This window comes from Aotus nancymaae, unplaced genomic scaffold (assembly GCF_030222135.1).
Source record: "Aotus nancymaae isolate 86718 unplaced genomic scaffold, 86718_ANA_hifiasm-v0.15.2.pri h1tg000021l, whole genome shotgun sequence".
Lineage (NCBI taxonomy): Eukaryota > Metazoa > Chordata > Mammalia > Primates > Aotidae > Aotus > Aotus nancymaae.
This window is the reverse complement of record NW_026988433.1, coordinates 29,174,465-29,199,185: the sequence shown is the minus strand read 5'-3', so window position 1 is coordinate 29,199,185 and position 24,721 is coordinate 29,174,465. Positions and strand designations below refer to the sequence as shown.

General features: G+C 42.3%; 2 protein-coding genes across 3 annotated transcripts in view; both read right to left on the bottom strand.

Moving 5' to 3' along the window:
* NT5DC3 (5'-nucleotidase domain containing 3) overlaps positions 1 to 20,372 on the bottom strand; it is a 71,274-nt gene extending 50,902 nt beyond the window's left edge. Inside the window, exon 1 of one of the 2 annotated variants that reach the window (XM_021675552.2) lies at positions 20,177 to 20,372. In XM_021675552.2, the coding sequence (XP_021531227.2) occupies positions 20,177 to 20,372 (196 nt within the window). Of the gene's footprint in view, positions 1 to 15,452; positions 15,511 to 20,176 lie in introns of those variants that run through there. The other variant, XM_064379909.1, reaches the window with a different exon arrangement.
* Positions 20,373 to 22,914: 2,542 nt separating this feature from the next.
* The window catches only part of LOC105728857 (putative tetratricopeptide repeat protein 41), a 75,956-nt gene continuing 74,149 nt past the window's right edge, over positions 22,915 to 24,721 (bottom strand). Inside the window, 3 exon segments of the mRNA XM_064379497.1 lie at positions 22,915 to 23,375; positions 23,378 to 23,574; positions 23,668 to 23,797. Coding sequence (XP_064235567.1) covers positions 22,915 to 23,375; positions 23,378 to 23,574; positions 23,668 to 23,797 — 788 coding nt within the window.

The following is a 24,721-nucleotide window of genomic DNA, read 5'->3' as shown; positions in this document are numbered from 1 at the left end:
ACGTAAGAGAACATTAATCTGGAGATGTGAGTGGCCACTGTTAGGAATCTGGAAAAGATGCCAACGGGGAAGAGTTGTTTTCTACTGCTTACGGCCAAAGGAATTCACCTAAAAGTTTATGTTAAGACTATTCAGCCACTCAAAATTCTGATAATAAATTTTAACTTTTTAACCTGGTATCAAAGGCATTCCCGATGTATACTTTAATCTGTTTCTCTAATCTCAAATTCTCCTTCCCATGCCCTACTTTCAACAAGATCGGTCACCCACTGCTCTGTGTTCTCCAACATATGCTGTAGTTGAATACTGACCAGAGTGAAATCTGCCTGGAATAGTCTGTCTTTGTCTAACGTCTATGCATCAACACCGATCAGCTAAGTGAAAAGAGTGTCAAGTAAGACCTTCCTTCACATTATGCTATCAAACAAACACCATGTGAGTCAGAGTTTAAAAATTTTAAACATTAAAAAGAAAAATATATAGATAACTATTTATTTCATCTCTGAATAAAACATAACTTTCCAAATGTTTAAAAAAAAAAAGCAGACTAAATCACAAAGAAAAGTACTGACAGATTTGCAACGTAAGATTTTGTAACACCTGTGTATCCAAAAAAATCAAAAACAACAATTTGGGAAAAGAGGTGAGTGTATGAGACCAAAAAATTGAAAAGACAAACAGCAATGGTCTAGTATTCTTAGCATTTAAAAAATCCATACAAAAGGAAGTCAGCTGATAAACTAAATGTTCAATCACTCGAATTACAAAAAAACAAAAAGCAAATTAAAACAATTAAGTGCGATTAACAGTAGGTCCCTTAACAGGTGGAATTACAAACGTCTCTACTGTCTGTATTTCATTTACATGGTTTTCTATAATAAGCCTGTGTTATTTGGCTAAGAAATGAAGTAAGAAGTCATTTTCCTCTCGTCAGATTGCAGCAGTTTTTCTGTTGCTAGTGGTAGGGCTATCTGTCTGTGTTGTTTTGGGGGTGTTCTATTCTTGTTTTGTTTGTAATAACGGAACCTGGTGCCAGGACCTGGGCAGCTTCACTCCTTGCTGTTCAAGAGTATAAATCAGAACAAGCTTTCTAGAAAACAGCTTGGCAATATGTATGAAGAGTCTGTTAAAAATATTCATACCCTTTGACCCAGTAATTCCCTTTCTAGGAATCTATGCTAAGGAAATAGAGATTTCGGTTAAGATTTATACACAAAGACTTTGTTACATTGACATTAATAAAGCAAAAACTCGGGGGAAACATGCTCCATTTGGAGGCCCAAACATGCATCTCAGATATTTGAACTCCCAAGTGTGTTAACAAGAATATGATCAAATAGAGAAGGTGAGATACGCTTGAAAATCCTTAAAACTTCAATTTTATTGATAACGCAAATCACGATCCCAGAGACACTAAGATGGCATTTTTCTTTAGTTATGATTTTTCTTTTTGGTATATGCCCTAGATTTCAAGCTGTTTTGAAAGAAAAAAGAATATACAGAGCAGAAGTCCCTGAAGAAGAAATAGAAGAGAAGAAAATTTCCTAGAGAATTTTAGAAATTACAAAAAAAAAAAAAAAGAGAGAGGAAAAAGCTTCCATTCTCCCCCTATCATGTATCAGGAAGCTTTCTGTGAATTTCCCCAGTGCTCAGTAAACCAAAAAGTTGATCTGGTGGATAACAATTATGTGCATTTACTATATACCAGGCACTTTATGAAGCAATGTACATGACCTCACTTCATGCAAGACACTAGTTATTACACCCATTTCACAGAGAAAAATGAAGATGAGACTAATAGCTCAAGATCACGTTTTAACTATTTCTATGTTCCCAAATCAACAAAAAAAAAGGCGTATATAAAATATTTGTTTTTCCCTAATTGGACCAAATCTCAACTTCTGTTTACTTTTTTTTTTTTTTTTTGAAACGGAATTTCGCTCTTGTTACCCAGGCTGGAGTGCAATGGCGCGTTCTCAGCTCACCGCAAACTCCGCCTCCTGGGTTCAGGCAGTTCTCCTGCCTCAGCCTCCTGAGTAGCTGGGATTACAGGCACGCGCCACCGTGCCCAGCTAATTTTTTGTATTTTTTTTTTAGTAGAGATGGGGTTTCGCCAGGTTGACCAGGATGATCTCGATCTCTTGACCTCGTGATCCACCCGCCTCAGCCTCCCAAAGTGCTGGGATTACAGGCGTGAGCCACCGCGCCCGGCTACATTTTATAATATTCATATACTTTTAGAATACTCACATATATTCTAAATAATTTCATATTTATTTAACATGGCTTCAAATTCTCCAAGTTCAAGTGCGATTGAAAACATCAAGGTTTCAAAATTTCTTTTAAAAGTATACCTATGGCCAGGCACAGTGGCTCACACCTGTAATCCCAACACTTTGGGAGGCTGAGGTGAGTAAATCATGAGGTCAGGAGTTCGAGACCAGCCTGGCAAAGATGGTGAAACCCCATCTCTACTAAAAATATAAAAATCAGTCAGGCGCCCAGCTACTCAGGAGGCTGAGGCAGGAGAACTGCTTGAATCCGGGAGAGGGAGGTTGCAGTGAGCTGAGATCGTGACACTGCACTCTAGCCTAGGCAACAGAGACTAAAAAAAAAAAAAAGGATACCTATGAATTGGAAACATGAAAATAAGCACAGGCACTTTTTGTTTCTACACTGAGGCAGTATCTACCCTCTCCATTATCTCCACTACAGGTGAACTCAAGGTCCTATATCCAAATGTTAAGCCTTTAAACTTCACATCTGTAAGTGAAAATGTAACTGCCAGTGAAAATGACAAGAAAAAGACACCCTAATTCAGCTGATTTATCTCTTAGCAACTTTCACCATGTTCCAACTTCCTTCCGTCCAGCCAGGCTAGGCACAAGGCAGTACAGTCAGTTCTGCTATTAATGAACGTGAATCTGTTCTGAAATGTTAGGGAACAAGTTGATCATAATGCAATTTCATTTGTTTATGTTTTGGTGTTACACTTAGTGCCAACAAGTGTTATGTGATATAGTTGTGTCCACTTAATAGCATTTCTGCTAATAATTCATTACAATAAAGGAAACAGTTAAATAGAAAGTATGACTTTGAAGGCCAAGGTTGAGATGACAATTCCTAAGAGTGTGTAACTGTTAGACCTTAAAGAGACATAAATTTTTAGGCAGAAACTGTTTTCTCCAGTATCTCTAATAACCATTTGGTTTTAAGTCATTTTTACTTCTGCAATAGTCCAATGACAGATGCTGAGATGAAACAAAATGCCCAAGGTACCCTTTTCACAGTGAAAGTGAACACTGATGGGGTTACCTGCCCAGCATGCTCCAATCCTTATATAAGAAGTGACTCAGCTGGGTGCAGTGGCTCACGCCTGTAATCCCAGCACTTTGGGAAGCCGAGACGGGCGGATCATGAGGTCAGAAATTAGAGACCAGACTGGCCGACATGGTGAAACCCCATCTCTACTAAAAATGCAAAAAAATTAGCTGGGTGTGGTGGTGCGCACCTGTAATCCCAGCTACTCAGGAGGCTGAGGCAGGAGAATCACTTGAACCCAGAAGGTGGAGCTTGCAGTGAGCCAAGATGGCGCCACTGCACTCCAGCCTGGACGACAGAGCAAGACTCCGTCTGGGGTGGGTGGGGAAGAAGTGACTCTTCCTGGGTTTCTTCTGGGACCTGCCCCTCCAGTTACAGCTGCTGGTCCAGGGCAGAACACCTGACTCAAGCTGGGTCACTCTTGAGGTGGGTACAAGACTCAAGCCAGATTACACTAGAGTCCTTCTCTTATTTCTGTTTTTTTCACTTTATAGTTTTATTGAAGTACAATATAATAAACTGCACATAAAGTATACAGTTTGATGACGTTTGACATATACTGCCGAGACATCTGTGATGCCATCATCACAATAAAGGCAAATGAGCATCTAACGCCCCCAAACCTTCCCTCACATTTCTTTAAATTCCAGCCTGCCCTCCCCTCCAACCCCGCCCATCCCCAGGCCACCTCTCATTTTCTTTTGGTCAGATTCCTTTGCATTTGCTAGAATTTTATATCAATGAGATCATACAACATTTAGTATCCTTGTAAATTGGTTTTCCCATGTACTAGAGCCACAGGAAATCTTTTTCAATAAGCACTTATCATACCTACTACGTGCCACACTGCACAGGGCACCACATGGGGATTATAAATACAGAGCAGTATCACAGGCAGTGGGGAAGACCAATGAACGTCACACTGATGCGAGACAGAGGAACTCCGTATGCAGCTGGCATGCCCCCTGGGGAAGAGGCAATTCAAGACTCACTTTTATTGTGTCTGATAATCTAAGAAGAAACGCATTTTTCCATTAGTTTACATAGTGTGCATCATCTCCAAGGAGAAGCAATCCACGACAAATAGAATTACTCATCTGACTAATTAATAATGCACATGACATTTACACTACTCCCACCAAAAGTTAAAATTATACCTCTTATTATCCTGTAAGTAATATCTGTAATTTTGACTACTCTACAGAAATCCATCACACTTCCTAGTTACAAAAATAAAACCACATATAACTACATTTCAAATAACATTACATACAGTAATGGTTTAATGACAACCTAATCTTTAAAAAAAATCTTTTAAAAATCAACAGAACTGACCAAAATTAAAGTACATTGAGCTTCAAGGGAAAAAGTCCTTTAAAAAAAAGAAAATTGTGCACAGCACAGTGGCTCACACTTGCAATCCCAACACTTTGGGAGGCCAAGGCAGAAGGATGGCTTGAAGCCAGGAGTTCAAGACCAGCCTGGCCAGCAAAGCAAAACTCTGTCTCTATAAAAAAAAAAAAATTTAAATCAGCCAGGCACGAGTAGCTAATTGGTAGGCTGAGATGGAAGGATCCCTTGAGCCCAGGAGTTCAAGGCTGCAGTGTGCTTGATGATGCCACTGCACTGTAGCCTGGGTAACAGAGCAAGATCCTATCAGAAAGGGGAGAGAAGGGGGAGGGGGAGGGAAGGAGACTGAACCATGTCAAAGATCAAAGAATAGGCAAACTCAAAAATTTTTCATTAGAATATACAGGAAATAGAAAAGGAACATAAATCAATGCCATCCACACGCTGTGCACAAGGCACTTCTCATTTATCACCTCAATTAATGTCCCAAGAGCTCCATGAAGTGAATACTACAATCCCTCATTTGCAGATGGGGAAAATAAGGCCAAGAAGTAAAGTAGCTGGTCCAAAGTCACACAGCCATTAAATACTACAAGGCAGGTCAAAAGCTTGGCACAGTGCTTGGTTGAAAGCAGGTGCTTCATAACTGTCAGTCCCTTCTTTTTTCTGTTCATTCAACAAATAATTTTTCCTAGATGAGTAGTTACCAGCATAATCTGGACCTCCTCTCCAGGGAATCTTTGAGGTCAGAACTACTCTCATAATATAGTAAGATGTGGCAGACAGAATAATGGCTCTCCAAATATGTCCATGTCCTAATCCCTAGAACCTGTAAATATGTTACCTTACATCGCCAGGGGGAATTAAGGTTGCAGATGGATTAAGATTGTTATCAGCTGACTTTCAAATAAAGCTATTATCCTGCATTATCCAGGTGGACCCAATGTAATTACAAGGGTCCTTAAGTGTGGAAAGGAGGGCAGAAGATTCAGTGTGAGAGAGATGTGATTTGAGAAAGACTCAGAAAGCTATTGCTGGCTTTGAAAATGCAAGGGGCTACAATGTGGGGAACCTCTAGAAACTGAAAAGCTTAAGAAAACTGTCCACCAGAACCTCCAGAAAGAAATCCAGTCCTGCAACATCTTGGTTTTACCCCAGTGAGATCTATTTCAGACTTTTAACTTCCAGAACTATAAAGACAATATATTGTACTGTTGTAAATCACTAAATTTGTGGTAATTTGTTACAGAAGCAATGAAAATTCAACACAAAGACAATCTTCCTTTTTCACTCTCACCAGTGTATACCGAAGTTTTGCCAGAGGACACATGATGTGTGTCTGATACTGCAATAGACTGAATACAGAATCAGATTTGAGAATCTATTAATCCAGACATCACAGAACTTTGCACAAATATAAAATCATGACATTCTTCTAAATTTCTTTTATTTTGGAAAATAGTCATTTTTCATAAAAAGCATGCCATTTATGTTAACAGGTAACAGACTGGTATTTTAAATGAATCAATAAATACATATGACCAGGTCGGTGGCTCACCTCTGTAATCCCAGCACTTTGGGAGGCCAAGGCAGGGGGATCACCTGAGGTCAGGAGTTCGAGACCAGCCTGGCCAACATGGTGAAAACCCATCTCTACTAAAAATACAAAAAATTAGCTGGGCGTGGTGGCAGGCACCTGTAATCCCAGCTACTCAGAAGGCTGAGAGGCAGGAGAATAGCTTGAACCCAGGAGGCAAAGGTTGCAGTGAGACGTGATCGTACCACTGCACTCCAGCCTGGGCACCAAAAGCAAAACTCCATCTCAAAAAAATTAATTAACTAATTAAATCAATCAATAAATACACATCTTAAAATTCCCTGGGTTTTAATTTCTAATACAATTACTATCAATATAAGAGCAGAATACATTCTTTAAAAGTCTACAATCTAGAAACAGAAACACTAGGATCTTCAATAATTAAAGTGTATAAAAGAGTACTGAGGGTAAAATGTTTGAAAGGTCTTCTACCATAGCTAAGGATTAATATTCATGAGGAGTGTTTCTCAAGTAGACTTTTCTGCTCGCATGAGAACAACATATTACAATCTATGCAGAGAGATGCATCTCTAAATACAAATTAAAATTGTATTGAGGTTTACACATCAATATCTTATCAATTCACTTAGCATGAAACAGTTCCTCAAAACCCTAGTAAAGTAAAAAGAGTTACTCAAGGACCAATCATTTAAAGTATAAAAATTTACTATAAAACCCAGCTTGATCAGTCAGCTAGCCTCTCTTTCTCTCTGCACTCTCTTAACATGTAGTATTTGACTTAAAAAATAATAATAGAACTCTATCATTGTCTTCCAAGTACTTCCTTGCAAAGCTTTTTTAAAGCTTTGGCTTTCCTTCTCTAAAATACAAGAAGGACAAAGTCAGGATTTAGCTGACCACAAACTGAACACAAATTAACTCTTAAGGTGTTCTAACAGAGGTACAGTGTTCAAACAAGGAAGAGCCCGTTGCTTCCCTCCACCGTGAACCAGTCAGACCACACATGGTCAAGAACAAATGGTTCACTTTCGAAGGGATGTTGACAAACTAAAGTGAAAGCAAAGTTGAGCTTCCAAAATGAAATCAAAGGCGAGTTGTAGTGATGATGCATGATCACCACCTTCATATTTAAGCAACTATCATATGGAAAGGGAATCAGAAGTATTCTCTGTGACTCAGCCATCCAAAATAAAATGGGCAGCCTTGTGATCACACAACAAGCTCAAGCAGATGCCAGATGGCTGCCAACAAAGTCTATGGAAAAAAGGATTCCTTCTTCCAGCAGAGGACTGAACTCTATGACCTCCAGAGGCCCCTCCACTTGCCAGAGTCTGAGGTTCTCCTATTTTAGGCATTTATTTTCTATCTGAAAATGTGAAAATTACGATGTGGCATGTTTCTCCCTTAAATCTTTTTACTACTTTCTTGTATGGCCACAGGATCAACATTATACACCTAAAGAAGACTTTTAAAGAATATATCCCGCTATTTCTAAGACATAAAGAAAGGTAAAGATAATACAAAGAACACCCATATCCCTACCATCCAAGTGGGATATAAAATCCCTTCCACCCTCACCTGCAGGTTCCTCCTGCCTCTGACACAACCACTACCCAGATTTTGGTGTTCACCACTCTCTCGCATTTTTTTTTTTTTTTTTTTTTTTTTTTTTTTCAGAGACAGTCTCACTCTATTGCCCAGGCTGGAGTGTAGTGGCATGATCTCAGCTCACTGCAACCCTCCACCTCCCGGGTTCAAGTGATCCTCCTGCCTTGGCCTCCCGAGTAGCTGGAATTACAGGTATGTGCCACTATATCTGGCTAATTTTTGTATTTTTAGTAGAGACGGGATTTTACCATGTTGGCCAGGCTGGTCTCGAATTCCTGGCCTCAAGTGATCCGCCTACCTTGGCCTCCCAAAGTGCTGGGACTACAGGTGTGAGCCATCATGTCCAGCCTCCCCTGCATTTCTCTAGACTTGCCACATACATGTGTGTCCATACAAGTAATCTGTAAGAATTTTATATGTTTTAAAACCTTTTATAATTGGTATATGTCTGCAACGTGCTTTTTTCTTTTTACTCAAAATTATTCTTAAGAGTCACCCATGTAGGTATATTTCTGTAGTTCTAGGTCAGCAGACAACACATGTTTTCTCTAAAGGGTAGTTAGTAAATATTTGTGGCTCTGCATATGGTCTCTGTTGCAACTGCTTAACTCTGACATCCTAACGCAAAAGGAGAAACATCCAAAAAATAGAAACAAACAGGTGTGGGTATGTTCCAGTAAAACTTAGTAATCAAAGAGACATCACGCTACAACTGGCCCATGAAGTGTGGTTTGCAACCTTTCTTATAGTTAATAGTATTTCCTTTTAATATCATTTCAGTATGTGTCTGATATTAATAACTTGCTGATTTTCATTGGTTACCATTTACCCAAGATACTCCCATTCTGTTAATCTCAACCTTTCTACATCTTTGTTTTAGGGTGCATCTCTTATAAACAGCATTCAGCTGGAATGTTTCTTATATGTGATCTGACAATCTGTCTTTCAATTTGAGTTTATCATGATTATTGATATTTAATACTGAAATTTGGAATTATTTCCTCCATCACATTCTACACTATTTCTTGCTTTTTCTGTGTCTTCTACCGTCTCTCTTACCGACTTCTGAATTGATTTCAACATTGTCAATATTTGTTTAGATTTATTCACAACTCTACCAACTTATTTTTTCTCCCTTTTCACTTGCATCTAAGACCTTTGGAAATTTTTTTTCCCTGACATATATGCATTCTTTAGAAGTTCCTTTAGTGAGTTCCTTGATGGTAAGGCTCTTAGCCTTTTTTTTTTTTTGAGATGGAGTCCCACTATGTCGCCCAGGCTAGAGTGCAATGGCACAATCTCAGCTCACTGCAACCTCCACCTCCTGGGTTCACTCAATTCTCCCATCTTAGCCTCCTGAATAGCTGAGATTACAGGCGCCCCACCACATTCAGCTAATATTTTGTAATTTTAGTAGAGATGGGGTTTCACCATCTTGGCCAGGCTGGTCTTAGTTCTTAGCTTTTAATAAAAATAAAAATTAAAAAAGGCCTGGTGCGGCAGCTGTAATCCCAGCACTTTGGGAGGCCAAAGTGGGTGGATCACAAGGTCAGGAGTTCAAGACCAGCCTGGCCAATATAGTGAAACCCCATCTCTACTAAAAATACAAAAATTAGCTGGGCGCAGTGGTGGACACCTGTAACACCAGCTACTCAGGAGGCTGAGGCACAAGAATCGCTTGAACCCAGGAGGTGGTGGCTGCAGTGAGCCAAGGTCGCACCACTGCACTCCAGTCTGGGCAAGGGAGCGAGACTGTCTCAAAAAAAAAAAAAAAAAAAGGAGGAAAAAGAAAAAAAAAGTATCTCTATACTCTCTTAAATGCTGATTGAGCTGGATATACAATTCTAAACTGACATTTTTCTCTCAGCACTTTGAGGTAATCCACTGTCTTCAAGTGTCTGCTATCACTGTTCAAAAGTCTATCAGTCTCTCAGCCTTTTGTGGTAGTAATAACATCATCGATAATCGTGGTTAACATTTACAAGGGGCTTACGAGTCAGGCACTATTTTTAAAACTCTACGTACATTAACTCATTTAAACCTACTAATCCTTGAAGACAAGTATTATTGTTAGCCCCATTTTACACATAAGGAAACTGAGACACATAGACATCATTTGCCCAAGGTCACATGGCTTATAAATGGTGAAGTTAGGATCTGGTCCTAGTATGCTCGCTCCACGGTCTATACTCTTAACTGCTATGCCTTTGGGTCTTTTTGTCTACTTTTAGGATCTTCTCTTTGTCTTTTGTATCTATTACTTCTTATTCATCCTGTTTGGGATTTGTTTTGCATTCTAAATCTGAGGATTCTGTCTTTCACTTGTTTTGGAAAACTCTCAGCAATTATTCCTCTGAATATTTTCTCTCCCCCATTTCCCGATCTCTCCTGCTGGAACTCCACTTAGACATGTGTTTGACATCTCACGCTATCGGTCTGTCAACTGCTTTCATAATACCAATCTATTTGATTATAGTCTGGGTAATGTTCTCAGAGTTATTGCCCAGCCATTAATTCTTTTTCTTCTTTTTCTAATCTTCCAGTTAAAATCATTCCATTAAACTTTTAATTTTAAAGATTAAAACTTTAATCTCTAAAATTTCTATATGGTTTTTAAAACCTGCCTGATCATCCTAGGAGTTTCATATTCCTTGCTCATGTTTTCCATTTCATCTCTTATTTCTCCAAAGTTTCAAACATTCTCAGATAGCACTACATATATTCTTTATGTAATAATTCCAATATCTTAAGTCCTATTCATACTAATTATGCTGCCTGCTGATTCTGCTGGTTCTCCCTTATGATGGGTTATTTGTGTGTTTTTAAATTTTGGACTGTAAGCTCAGATCTAATCTTGAGAATCCTGGGAGGCCTGGGTTTAAGCTATTTATCCAGAGAGTTTGCATTGCCTTCTACCAGGAGTCCCACATCACCATCACTCAGTTTCTCAGGTGGGACTGTGATATGGTCTGGCTCTGTGTCCCCACCCAAATCTCACCTTGAATTGTGATCCCCATAAGCCCCATGAGTCAGGGGTGGGAACAGGTAACTGAATCATGGGGGCAGCTTCCCTCATGCTGTTCTCGTGATAATGAGCGAGTCTCATGGGATCTAATGGTTTTATAGGCATCTGGCATTTCCCCAGCAGGCACTCATTCTCTCTCCTGATGCCCTGTGAAGAGGTGCCTTCCACAACAATTGTAAGTTACCTGAGGCCTCCCCGGCCATGCGGAACTGTGAGTCAATTAAACCACTTTTCTTTATAAATTACTCAGTCTCAGGTATTTCTTCATAGCAGTGTGAGAACAGACTCATACAGATTGCCACACAATACAAGAAGAATCAATTCAAATCTAAATCCATGTGAGGACGAGCCTGTGATTACAAAGTCATGGAAGACTTCCAAAACCTGCCCCCACACACACAGAAAACATACCTAGAGCAAAAGCCAAGAGACAAGTTTCTCTATTGTCTCCCTGCACAGAAGGAAGCACTCTGTGGCCACCAGATTTATAGGCGAGTCTCCGACAATATGTGTGTGTGTGTGTGTGTCCAATGCCTAGCCTCTCCTCCCAGCAGGCACGACCAGTAAGAGCCAATATATGTTCCCAGGACAGTCAGACCTTCAGGGCTGGTCATCATTCTGGTTTCAGCTTCCTCCTTTTTTTTTTTTTTTTCTTTTTGAGACAGAGTCTCTATCTGTTGCTCAGGCTGGAGTGCAGTGGTGTGATCTCAGCTCACTGCAACCTTCACATCCTGGGTTCAAGACAATTCTCATGCCTCAGCCTCCCAAGTGGCTGGACTACAGGCTCATGCCACCTCACCCAGCTAATTTTTGTATTTTTAGTAGAGACAGGATTTCACCATGTTGCCCAGGCTGGTCTCAAACTCCTGGCCTCAAGTGAAGAGTCCACCTCTGCCTCCCAAACCTCTGGGATTACAGGCATGAGCCACCACGCCTGGCCTCGGCTTCTTCTTCATTATTAGTTCTTGGGATTTCTCCAGTTTCTCAGAGTTAAGTTATGACTTGAAGAGAAGGTCCTTTGTATTTTTTTTCAGCCTGTGGGTATTCTATGCAAAAAGGTTTTTAGACTCTTGAGTCTACCAGACTGCTGAAAGCCAAAGTCCAAAAGAACTCTTGGAGGTTAGAAGATATCTGTTTCCACATGTCTTTAATAGTTGAATAAAGGATTGGTTTCCAAACCCATGTAAAAATACAGATTCCTGGGCCTTACCTCCATATTTTAGGAATCAGAATCTCCAGTGCTAGGGCCTCAGAATTTCCATTTTTAAACAAGCTTGCCAGGCAATTCCAATGTGCCACTCAGTTTGAGGACTGCTGAATTTTTTTTAATTTGACTTACCTTCAAAAGTTGGCAGGAAAAAAAAGTATTTAATCTCCTTTTTGCATTTTTCCACCTCCTTTCTCTTCCTCTTGACCCTACCCAGAATTTACACCCTAACGAAAGAGGAAAATGAACTCTAGATTTCAACTGATAGATCAGCCAGCCACCTCCATGACAATTACAGAAAACAGCAGCAAAAGTCAGGCCAAAAAAATCAGTATTCCAGGCAGGCTTCTTGATCCAGCAGCAAATTTAAATCTAGAAAACAATCCCCATGCTGAGCTCTGCCTCCATAAGAATCCCATCACAGCTCAACCCTTAAAACAAAAGGACTAAATGAGCACTGGGTCACCAGAAGACAGTAAGATACTCCTGGAATCCCCTGAAATTATATACAAAATAGTTTGTGTGTGTGCAAGTACTGTGTGTAATAGTGCAAATGTGTCTTTTTTATAAAGACAAAACACAAAGCTTTCTCCAGATTCTCAGAGGGTCCTATGACTCCATTACTGTATGTCCCTGCTGCATAGAAAAGGCACATTTCTGGTCGTACAATTAAGCATCCTTCAGTATTAACATATGTTCTTATTAGGCATATCATTAGTACTTCCCAAGTATATTCTGTAGAACCTCAAAATAGTGTTATCACCTCAAAAAGGGGCCTCCACAGTCAAATTTACTTGGGAAGCACTAAACCTACTTCCCCCGTCATTCATCTTGGAGATTTATTCGTTTTAAAGGCTCTGACTCACTAGCTCTGAAGCTAGCTCTGAAAAGCCCAGCTATAAAGAAGCTTCTTTAACATGTATTTTCTACATCTCTTTAACCACATCTCTCAGAAGATTGTGAAACACAATCTGAGTAATATTAGTCTAATTTTAAAATTATCTCAAGAGTATCTTTAACCCAATGCAGTTCCTTGAGGAACTTATGCTTACTATTACTATTCACTGTATTTAATATTATATAATTATATAATGACTATCCTGTGTCTTATGCTTATTTTATACATGCTAAGCTTACATCATCGTGTAGACACAGTTCTCACTAAATACAATACATAATTTTTGACTGATTAGTAAATGCTCTCCACCCAGAACTTTGAGTAAATCTTTCAACACCATATAAAAGCTTCTAACTAATCCCTGTACTTCTTTTGACAACTTAATACAGTCTATAACCCCAGCCAATTAGTCAAAAATTCTAAGTAAAAACCAGGCTCCAAAATTAATTCTAATGAAAAAAAAAAAATCCGTGTGACTAACAAAATATAAAGACTGGAGCAAGCCCTCTTGGAGGAGTAGGAAGGCTTCCATTCCATACCTAACAGGACTGGCCAAGTACCTGACGAGCACACCTGGAAGGCCAGAGCTCGAGTTCAAAGAAGACACATACAACCTAAAGCACAACAGAAAAGAAGAGACCACACACAAGTACATCCAGCCCTTTAATTATAATCACACAAAGATTTCTTAGAATTCATTTTAGGTTGAGGATTCTCCACCTCGGCACTACCAACACTTGAGCCCAGATAATTCTTTGTAATGGGATATTGTCCTGTGCACTGTAGGATGTTCAGCAGCAACCCTGGGCTCTAGAGGCCAGCAGCACCCTCTCCCCCAGCTGTGACAAACAAAAAGGTCACCAGGTGCTGCCAAACATCCCTCTGGGACAAAACTGCCCCCTCCAACTCCCACTGAGAACCACTGCTCCAGGGGGAGAATGCAGCAGCTAACATTGTTGCTAAAGGTTTAAACCAGAATTTCTTTTCCTAAAAATATAAAGAAACTTTTTTTGAGCTGAGTTTGATACAGGATGCAAAAACATTCACAATTCCAAAAATCCCAAGTTACAAAAGGAAAAAGAAAAACATTCCAATTGAGGGTCATTCTACAAAGTCCATAACCAGTAATCCTCAAAACTGTCAAGGTCATCAAAACCAAGGGAAAGTCTGAGAAACTGTTACAGGCTAAAGAAGCCCAACAGACATGACAACTAAATGTAGTGTGCTATCCTGGATGGCATCCCAGAAGAAAAAAAGGAGAGTAGGTAAATACTAAGGAAATCTGAGTAAACTATGAATAATGTATCAGTATCAGTTCATTAATTGTGATAAATACAGTGATATGAGAGATTAATAAGAAAAATGGATGTAGGGCTTATAGAAACTATATAATTTTTCTGTAAATCTAAAGCTGATCTAAAAAATAAAGATTTTTTAAAAAAACTTTTTAATTAAAATGACAAGAAGGACGGGAGAGAAAGGGTAAAACAAAGCTTTAAAAAGCATCCTTTCCCTGTGCAGACTTCACTCTGGGAGCCCTTCAAAGGGAAGACATCTGAACAGATTGTTTGGATGAAGGAAAGAGATCAAATGGCCAGAAAGAAAATGAGAAAACAAAATTATTGTCTTCTTGCAACTGGGGGTGGGGAGATCCATATGTTTTAAATGAATTATCAGGATTTCTTCTGACTGTGCTTTCCCACAAGACACAGCTCTCAAAGGTCAGTTTCTGAGATGCATTTCCTGCATCCCTGAGCCCCTGGGCCTCGCTGCTTAGCTCCCAGAGGTAGACTGTCAGTCATCTGTTTACCAGAATCCCCATGCAACACTGGTCCCCCGCTCCACACAGGCAGTAACTCAGCCACTGTGGATGCCTCCGTCAGATTCATCCAACTGTGAACCAGCAGCCTTCAAACCCACTGCTGGGTGCTTAATATGCTTGTTGGATGAACTCAAGCTGGGCACATACATTCACACAGACTTTAACTAGAGCAGAAAAGGAACAGTGCAGTCCTGGACAAGACAAAGAAGAAAAAGCATCTTGAACGCCCCCATATTCTCAGGGGTAATGGGGACCACATGCATCTGTGCTGCAGGCATGAAGAGGAGATAGGGTCCACCGAATCCTGTAGCTCTAACACTTGAATACTTTTAACACTTAAAAAGGCTTAGATGTTATTTAGTGCAGTGGCCTCATTTTACTGAGACAAACCAAAGCCAGGAGGGATTAGGTGACTTGCTCAAGACCACAAAGCTAGTTATGGCACTGCCCTAATCACAAGGAGACCCAGACACTAGAGCTAAATATCCCACCTCCACCTCTTACTGACAGTTGTTTAATAATTAATAATAATAGCTAGTAACTACTGAGCTTCTGCTGAGTACCAAGCACACACTAAAAATCTCCACATTAATCCCATATTGCAATGGAGAAAACTAAGATCAGAGAGGAAAGTAACATGGCTGTCATGTTACTGTCACTCACCAAAGCCCAAACTCTGGTCCCATAACGTATCAGTCCATTTTCACACGGCTGACAAAGACATACCTGAGACTGGGAAGAAAAAGAGGTTTAATTGGACTTACAGTTCCACGTGGCTGGGGAGGCCTTAGAATCATGGTGGGAGGTGAAAGACACTTCTTACATGGCGGCAGCAAGAGAAAAGTGAAGAAGCAAAAGCAGAAACCCCTGAGAAACCTATCAGATCTCGTAAGACTTATTCACTCTTATGAGAATAGCATGGGAAAGACCAGCCCCCACGATTCAGTTACATCACCCACGTCTGCCCCCACCCTCGCCCCCTCACACAACACAGGGAATTCTGGAGATGCAATTCAAGTTGAGATTTGGGTGGGGACACAGAGAAACCATATCATTCTGCCCCTGGCCCCTGCAAATCACATGTCCTCACATTTCAAAACCAATCATGCCTTCCCATCAAAAGCAGGCTAGTTACTTCCTAGATACAATGAGGGTACAGGTATTGGGTAAATACAGCCATTCCAAATGGGAGAAACTGGCCAAAACAAAGGGGCTACAGGCCCTATGAATGTCCGAAATCCAGCCAGGCAGTCAAATTGTAAAGCTCCAAAATGATCTCCTTTGACTCCAGGTCTCACATCCAGGTCATGCTGATGAAAAAGGTGGGTTCCCATGGTCTTGGGCAGCTTCACCCCTATGGCTTCGCAGGGTACAGCCTCCATCTCAGCTGCTTTCATGGACTGGCATTGTGTCTGTGGCTTCTTCAGGTGCACAGTGCAAGCTGTCAGTGGATCTACCTACCATTCTGGGGTCTGGAGGACAGTGGCCCTCTTCTCACAACTCCGCTAGCTGGTGCCCCAGCAGGGACTCTGTGTGGGGTCTCCCACCCCCCATTTCCCTTCCACAATGCCCTAGCAGAGGTTCTCCATGAGAGCTCCACCCCTGCAGCAAACTTCTGCCTGGGCATCCACGTGTTTCCATACATCTTTTGAAATCTAGACAGAGGTTCCGAAACCTCAATTCTTGACTTCTGTGAACCTGCAGGCTCAACACCACGTGGAAGCTGCCAAGACTTGGGGCTTCCACCCTCTGAAGCCACAGCCCAAGCTCTACATCAGCCCCTTTCAGCCACAGCTGGAGCAGGTAGGACACAGGGCACCAAGTCCCTAGGCTGCACACGGCATGGGGACCCTGGGCCTGGCCCCTAAACCACTTTTCCCTCCTGGGCTTCCAGGCATATAATGGGAGAGAGTGCTATAAAGGTCTCTGACATGGCCTGGGGACATTTTCCCCATGGTCTTGGGAATTAACATTAGGATCCTTGCTACTTATGCAAATTTCTGCAGGCCACTTGCATTTCCCTCAAAAAATGGGTTTTTCTTTTCTATTGCAGTGTCAGGCTGCAAATTTTCTGAACTTTTATGCTGTTTCCCTTTTAAAACTGAATGCCTTTAACAGCACCCAAGTCACCTCTTAAATGCTTTGCTGCTTAGAAATTTTTTCTACCGGATATGCTGAATCATCTCTCTCAAGTTCAAAGTTCCACAAATCTCTTTGCTAAAACATAACAAAAGTCACCTTTGCTCCAGTTCCCAACAAGTTCCTCATCTCCATCTGAGAACACTTCAGCCTGGGCCTTATTGTTCATATCACTTTCGGCCTTTTTGTCAAAGCCATTCAACAAGTCTCTAGGAAGTTCCAAACTTTCCCACTTTTTCCTGTCTTCTTTTGAGCCCTCCAAACTGTTCCAACCTCTGCCAGTTACCCAGTTTGAAAGTTGCTTCCACATTTTCAGGTATCTTCTCAGCATCACCCCACTCTACTGGTACCAATTTACCATATTAGTCCATTTTCATGCTGCTGATAAAGACATACCTGAGACTGGAAAGAAAAAGAGGTTTACTTGACTTACAGTTCCACATGGCTGGGGAGGCCTCAGAATCAAGGCAGGAGGTGAAAGACACTCCTTACATGGCAGCAGCAAGAGAAAAATGAGGGAGAAGCAAAAGCAGAAACCCCTGATAAACCCATCAGATCTCATAAGACATATTTACTATCACGAGAATAGCATGGGAAAGACCGGCCCCCATAATTCAATTACCTTTCCTTAGGCCCCTCACACAATATGTGGAATTCCGGGAGATACAATTCACGTTGAGATTTTGGTGGAGACACAGCCAAACCATATCACATTGGTGATCTTCCCCAACCCATGCTTCAGCTGTCTCATGCACCAGGCACTGTCCTAAATGCCTCTCACGGATGGACTCATCCATTCCTTACCCAAACCCTATGATGCTGGTGCTACCTGCAGCCCCATTTTACAGGTGAAAAAACTCAAGCCTAGTGACCTCCCCAGTTCTCAAAGGCAGCAAGTAACAAAGCTTATCCATAAGTCAGGATGGCAATTTGACCCAGCAATTGTACTCTTGGGCATTTAGAGAAATGAAAATATATGTTCACACAAAAACCTGTACACAAATGTTTATAACACCTTTATTTGTAATAGCTAAAGACTGGGAGCAACTCAAATGTCCTCTGAACTATGAGTAAATGGTCCAATGTAATCTGTGATCAAACAAATGGTTAAGCTGTGGTACATGCATATAATGCAGTAACAGCAAAAATGAATGCACTATTGATATAATACACATAACACTGGATAAAACTCCAGGAAATTATACTTGGTGAAAAAAACCAACTCCAAAAGGTTACATACTGTATGATTCCATCAATGTAACATTTTTGAAAGGACAAAATTCTAGAAATGGAGAACAGACAGTGCTCCAGGGACTAGGGACAAGGGAGAGTATGATAGGGGGAGGCGGTGGGGCTATAAAGACAGAATGAGGGATCCTTGTGAGGAACTGTTCAGTCCCTTGACTGTGGTGGGTGATACATAAGCTTATATGTGAGAAAACTGTACAGAACTGCATCCATGCTCTTCTGCATGTGCACACACACAGTACGAATAAAATAAGGAGACTCTGATCTGTGGCCTCTATCAATATATACTGCTGTGATAATGTACTATTGTTTTGCAAAATGTTACCAGTGGGAGAAACTGGATAAAGGGTATGTATGCCGGATCTCCCTCTATTACTCCTTTTTGGTTTATTTTTTAGACAGGGTCTGGCTCTGTCGCCCAGGCCAGAGTAGTGTTGCAATCTCTGCTCACTGCAGTCTCTACCTTCCAGGCTCAAGTGATCCTCCCCACCTCAGCCTCCCAAGTAGCTAGGACCACAGGTGTGCACTACCACGCCCTGCTAAATTTTGCATTTTTTTTTTTTTTTTTTTTTGTAGAGACTGGGTTTCCCTTTGTTGCCCAGGCTGATCCTGGGCTCAAGAGATCTGTCTGCCTCGGCCTCCCAAAGTGTTGGGATTACAGGTGTGAACCACCATGCCTGGCCCCTGTATTAATTCTTAAACTGCATGTAAATATACAATTATCTCAATAAGAATTACAAGTTAAAAAAAATCTTGCCTGCCCAAAAGCTGGGCTAGATAACCTTCTGTATTTCTTTCATCTCTTAAGACCTGCAAAATTTCCAATGCCTCCAAAGCCAGTCTTCTTTCCACCATACCACACAACAGCTTCAAAAGTCAAAGCAAAATTAACGCTTGGCAAAGGGAAACTAAGAAAATAAGCCATAATTTCATAGAATTCGGCATTGGTAGTCATTTTACGTTTCCTCTGAAAATTACTCCAATTTGCTTTTATTTCATTAAACTGACTTCTGGCCAATAAAATGGAAAATGTGATCCTATAAAACGTTCTTGCTCACCAAATAATCTCTCCCTATCTCTACGTGCCACCTCCAACAACAAGAAGGAACCAATATACAAAATTCGGTTCTGAATCCTCCTTGGAAGCAGCAGCGCCAATGGATTATTGGTTCCCAAATAGTCAACGGAGCACAGGAAACAGGACAGTGGCTTAGGAGCTGAGACAGACTAAATCCAGGCGTCACCTTGGCTAGGTCACTTAAATCTGATTCTCGCCTTTCCCATCCATAGAATGGGGATGTGGCACCACCCCCTTCGTAGACCATTAGAACAATTTAGAGATTATCTACGTGCCTGGCACTATTAGTTCATTAGCAACAACGGAGCCAAGCTCATTTTATGTGCACCTGGCCCCGAAGTCCTCATGCACCGCCATAGAATCCCCTCCTCACCGAGGTTAATGGATAGCCCAGAACCTTCCCCACCTGGACCTCTCCTCTTTCAAACACCGCACAGCTCATCTCATCTCATCTCACCTCACCCCACCCCCAACAAAAGGAAAACAGACGAGCCTCCGGATCTGCCACCTGCGCAGCAGCCCCGCTCCAGGGCATCTCGGCTGTTACTATTATTACTATTGAGGAATAACCACCTAACGGTGCGTGGGAGGGGCCGACTCCCCAGGGAGGTCTGCGGAACCCCCGCCCCGGGCAGCCCAAAGCCCCTCGGAGGCAGATTTCGGGCTAAAAAGCCCAACAACAGCTTTCCCGACAGGGCACAGACACGAGTTGTGAAGTTTCTAGAGTGCATTTTTCCGCGTTTCCTCGAGTCGCTCGGCAGGGGCGATGCTGCCAGCGGCCGGGGGTGTGGGCACCGGGGGCCGCGACTGGAGGGCCCCGGAAGTCCGCGGCGGGGCCGATCTGAGTCCTAGGGCGCCCGCCTCCCAGCTGAGCCCGCAGGAGGGGCCCCAGGCGCCGGGGCGGGGTCGCCGCCTCACTCACCGTCCGTGCTTCTCTTCGCCTCCCGGTAGCGCTCCCACAGGTAGCCCTTCATGTCCGGGGCGGTCCCGGGTGCGGTGCACAAGGGCCGAGTGGGGCCCGCACGCGGCCTCCCCCGGGCCGCGGTCCCGCAGCCGCCTCGCAGAGCTGCCGCCGCCGCCCTCGCTCCGGCCCCGCGGACCACCGCCGCCGCTGCCATGGTCACGCCTGCTGCCCGCTTCCGCCGCCGCCGCTCCGCAAGTGCTGCCGCCCGACCCAAGCTCTGCCCGCGCTCTGCCCCACAGGCAGGCGGCTCCTGCGTCGGAACACGTGGCGGCGCGGGCCGGCCCTCCGGCCGCTGCGGGGCGGGAAGGGGGCGGAGTCGAGGGCGGGGCAGGTCCCGGGGGGAGACGCGGTGTGGGCGGGGTCTGGGTCGGGGGCGGGGCGGGGCAGGGGGCCTCTCACGCCCAGCCTGCCGCGGTCAATTCCAGGGTGGCGCGGCGGTGGCCGTGTGGTGGCGCGCAGACCACAGGGACTGAATGACCAGATACGACCCCGGCGCCGCCGGCCCAGCTCCGCCGCACCTTCCTCCTGCCTTCTGGGGCTGACCCCAGCTCTGGCCGCATGGACAGGGCTCCTCCCATGCCAGTTGCTCTGGCCCCAGCCCCAGAAGGTGACCTCCCTCCGCATTAATGGCCTCTGCAGTCTGGACCTCCCCTGGATCGTGGGGCCGGTCTGGCACGTCCCCGACCCCCAGCTTAGATCTATACAGGACCGCCCGTGAGTTGGTGGCTGGGCCGAGGCTCCACTCGTGGGCTGATGTTGGCTGGAGGATCCCAGCCCCTTAAGACCTCAGTAAGTTTGAAGGGCACTCCCGTTACACAGCCTGGAAGGCCAATGCCCTGCCCTAGATTTCCACCTGGTGACAGAGGTCCTCGGGACACGGTCACCCAGCTCCTGCGCCTGCCCAAGCTAAGGGCTTAGTGCATAGGTCTTCCCTCAAACCTGCTAGGCTGCACGCGTCCTGTGCCTGTGGTTCCACTAAAGCCAAATGAACAGCATCGCTACCTGATGGCAATTCTGTGTGGACTGAGGCAGACACAGCTTCTGCAGGGAAGACTGATGTGGCCCAGCCAGAACACTGCTGAGAATCGCTGGACAGCAAGGGCTTCCCAAGCTGTCCTGTGGTTACTTAATTTTGAGCAGGTGGAGTAGTAGAAATGGCCCTTAAGGCTGGCACTCTGCCAAGGAGACAATACTGCCTTGTGTGAAATGATTGGAGCACAGTTTAAGACAAATAACCCAAGGCATTAGTGTATGCTCCAGTTGTGGGATGGAGGGGTCTGGAGGTGTTTCGTGGAAAAAGGTGGCATCTGAGTTAAACTACCATTTATTGAAGGCTTGCTGTGTGCAGTATCTCATGCAATCCTCTCAGTAATCCTGAAAAGCAGACACCATAATTTCTCCAATTTTACAATATAGTCATCCCTCTGTACGTGCCGGGAATCGGTTCCAGAACACCTGCCCCACACATACACAGCAAAATCTGCAGATGCTCAAGTCCTTTATATAAAATGGCTACTATTTACATACACACATACTTCTATATATTTTAAACCATCTTGCTTACTTTAAAAAAACAAAAACAAAAACAGAGTCTTGCTCTGTCACCCATGCTGGAGTGCAGTGGTATGATCACAGTGCACTGCAGCCTCAACCTCCTGTGCTTAAGCGATCCTCCCACCTCAGCCTCCTGAGTAGCTGATACTACTATGGGTGTGAACCACAATGACCGACTAATTTTTGTATTTTTTGTAGAGACAGGAGTCTCGCCATTCCCCAGGCTGATCTCAAACTCCTGGACTCAAGCAATCTGCCCACCTCGGCTGCCCAAAGTGCTGGCATTACAGGCATGAGTCATTGCACCAGGCCTCAATTACTTTTCATACCCAATACAATGTAAATGCTCTGTAAATAGTTGTGATACTGTATTTTCTATTTGCATTACTTTTCATTGTTGATTTTTTTTTCTAATATTTTTATCCATGGTTGGTTGAATCCACAAATGCAAACCTGCAGGTACAGAGGGCTGACAGTAATGAAACTGAGGCCAAGAAAGATGAAATAACTTTCCTAAAACCACACAACTGAACCCATTCTTTCACCTGGCTTCCTAACATAGAGTATGTAGGATTTAGGTAGGTGATAGGTAAGAAAGTAGCCAATAAGTAATCCTTAACAGTTAATGGTAAATGTTTTACAAATCACTGATAAAATGAGACAATAAAATGTTTAAAACAGATACAATATCAAATACATGGGCTCTGGTATTTTAAACTTACTTTATGGTTTTAGTTTTATTCCAGATTACATACTTTTAAATTTGTGTTTCATAAAAAGGTTTGATGATAGCAACTGTAAATTTTGTTCACATGAAAAATTAATTCATAAATTCAAAATGGATAAACTATAACAATGCAAAAATAATAGAATTAGAATTTTAATAACATTGCTTCTGTATATTTTTGGATATGGAACACTATGAGATCAACATTGCTCTACCTACCATAGAAATGTGAATCACCTAAAAATTGTTCTTCTTAGGTAAAATTAGTTACAATGTTTAAGTGCCTAAATAATCATATTTCCAGACCTTGATTATTATCACTCTTGTGTGTTTTAGAAGAAAATATTCAATAAAAGAATTCTAATTAAACACATGTAGAAAAAACAGATGTCAAGAAGCCCGTGATAAATTTTTATTATTTATTAATATCATTTGAGCTCTTCAACAATTTTGTTTCAGCATGAGATATTCTCTGCAAAAAAGACTTCTGAGACATCAAAATATAATCTGGGCTATGAAAAAGCCACTTTTCTGATATGAGCTCAGATATGGATTCCCAAGGGTTTTTTGTGCTAAAAGGTCACAGCAGGGGACAGCGGTCAATGGTGGTGATTTCACCTTCTCCACTCTCACTTTTAGCTAACAAAATTCTTTCCCTTGAAAGCTTTACTAAACCATTCATTTTACCCAAAGATAAAATGTTAGAGGAATAGTCTTTCTTTGGTGCTTCCTTTCCTGAGCCATTCCATATTTCAGCATTATTTTGTGTCTTCCATTGTATCTTTTCCTTAGCAGATTTGCAAATAATGTGTTTCTTTTTCCCTTTTCCAGAAGCACATTTTGATTTATCTGAAATTGTCTGAGGAGCTAAGTCTGTTTTTTAGTCCTGTATAAGTTATCTGCATTTGTGTACATTGCAGAGCTCACTGTATCAGAACTCTGAGCACTGTGATAGCTTAATTTAAGCAAGTGCTCCCATAATGAGAAGTCATTCCTAGAACCTGCAGAATGTGACTGACTCATACCTTGAGGCCAACATCTCCGGCTCCGGACCCACTCAGTTTCTCTCAGAAGGCTGCAAAAGATGAAAAGTTGTCAAGAGGTCATATATATATAACATGAATAACCAGAAGCATATTTCTGTTTGGAACATGAAACAGAAACTCACTGCAGGATTCCATGGATCGATGAATGAGAAGATCCCAGGTGAATCACCCTTAAATCAAGTGATCTGTACAAGTAGCCTACTGCCTCAATCATGACGTGATGACAAGAGTCACTTGCCAATAACTGACCTGCTAGATATTTGAAAATAAGAATATTAGACTTTTTGTTACTCATGAATTCAGACATTTAAAAGAGAAGGATAAGAAACATTTATAAAAGGTGGCATTGGAACATGACTTATTTGTAATATTCTGCCAAAAAACATTTAACTGAGTCTAATCATAAAGAAACAATCAGGCTGGGCATGGTGGCTCATGCCTGTAATCCCAGCACTTTGGAAGGCTGAGGCAGGTAGATTACTTGAGCCCAGGAGTTCAAGACCAACCTGGGTAACATGGCAAACCCCCATCTCTACAAAAAAATACAAAAATTAGCTGGGCGTGGTGGCGCATGCCTATAGTCTTAGCTACTTAGGAGACTGAGGTGGGAGGATTGCTTGAAACCAGGAGGCAGAATTTGCAGTGAGCTGAGACTGCATCACTGCACTCCAGCCTGGGTGACAGAGTGAGACCCTGTCTCAAAAAAATAGAAAGAATCAAACAGATACAAATTGAAGGACATTGGGATAGGGATGGGAGGGTGAAACCTGACTTCAACTCTTCAAAATGTCAATGTCATAAAGACAAAACAAAGGTACTTAATTCTAGACTAAAAGAGACAAACGCAATGCAAGATCCTCAATAGGATTCTGGATCCAAAAGTTAACAGCTATAGAGAACATTACTAGATACCTGAGGAAATCTGAATATGGACTATACTTAGATAATAGTCTTAGGTAATAAATTTCCTGCATTTGATTATCGTGGTTGTATAATCAATGAGTACAAGGAGGATGTCCCTGTACTCTGAAGACATATGCTGAGGTACAGTATTTAGAGATAAAAGTGTCATGTTTGCAACTAACTTTCAAATGGTTCAGAAAAAAATGTATGTATGTATGTGTCTGTGCTTGTACATGAAAGAGAGAACAGAAATGTGGTAAAATGTTAACAATT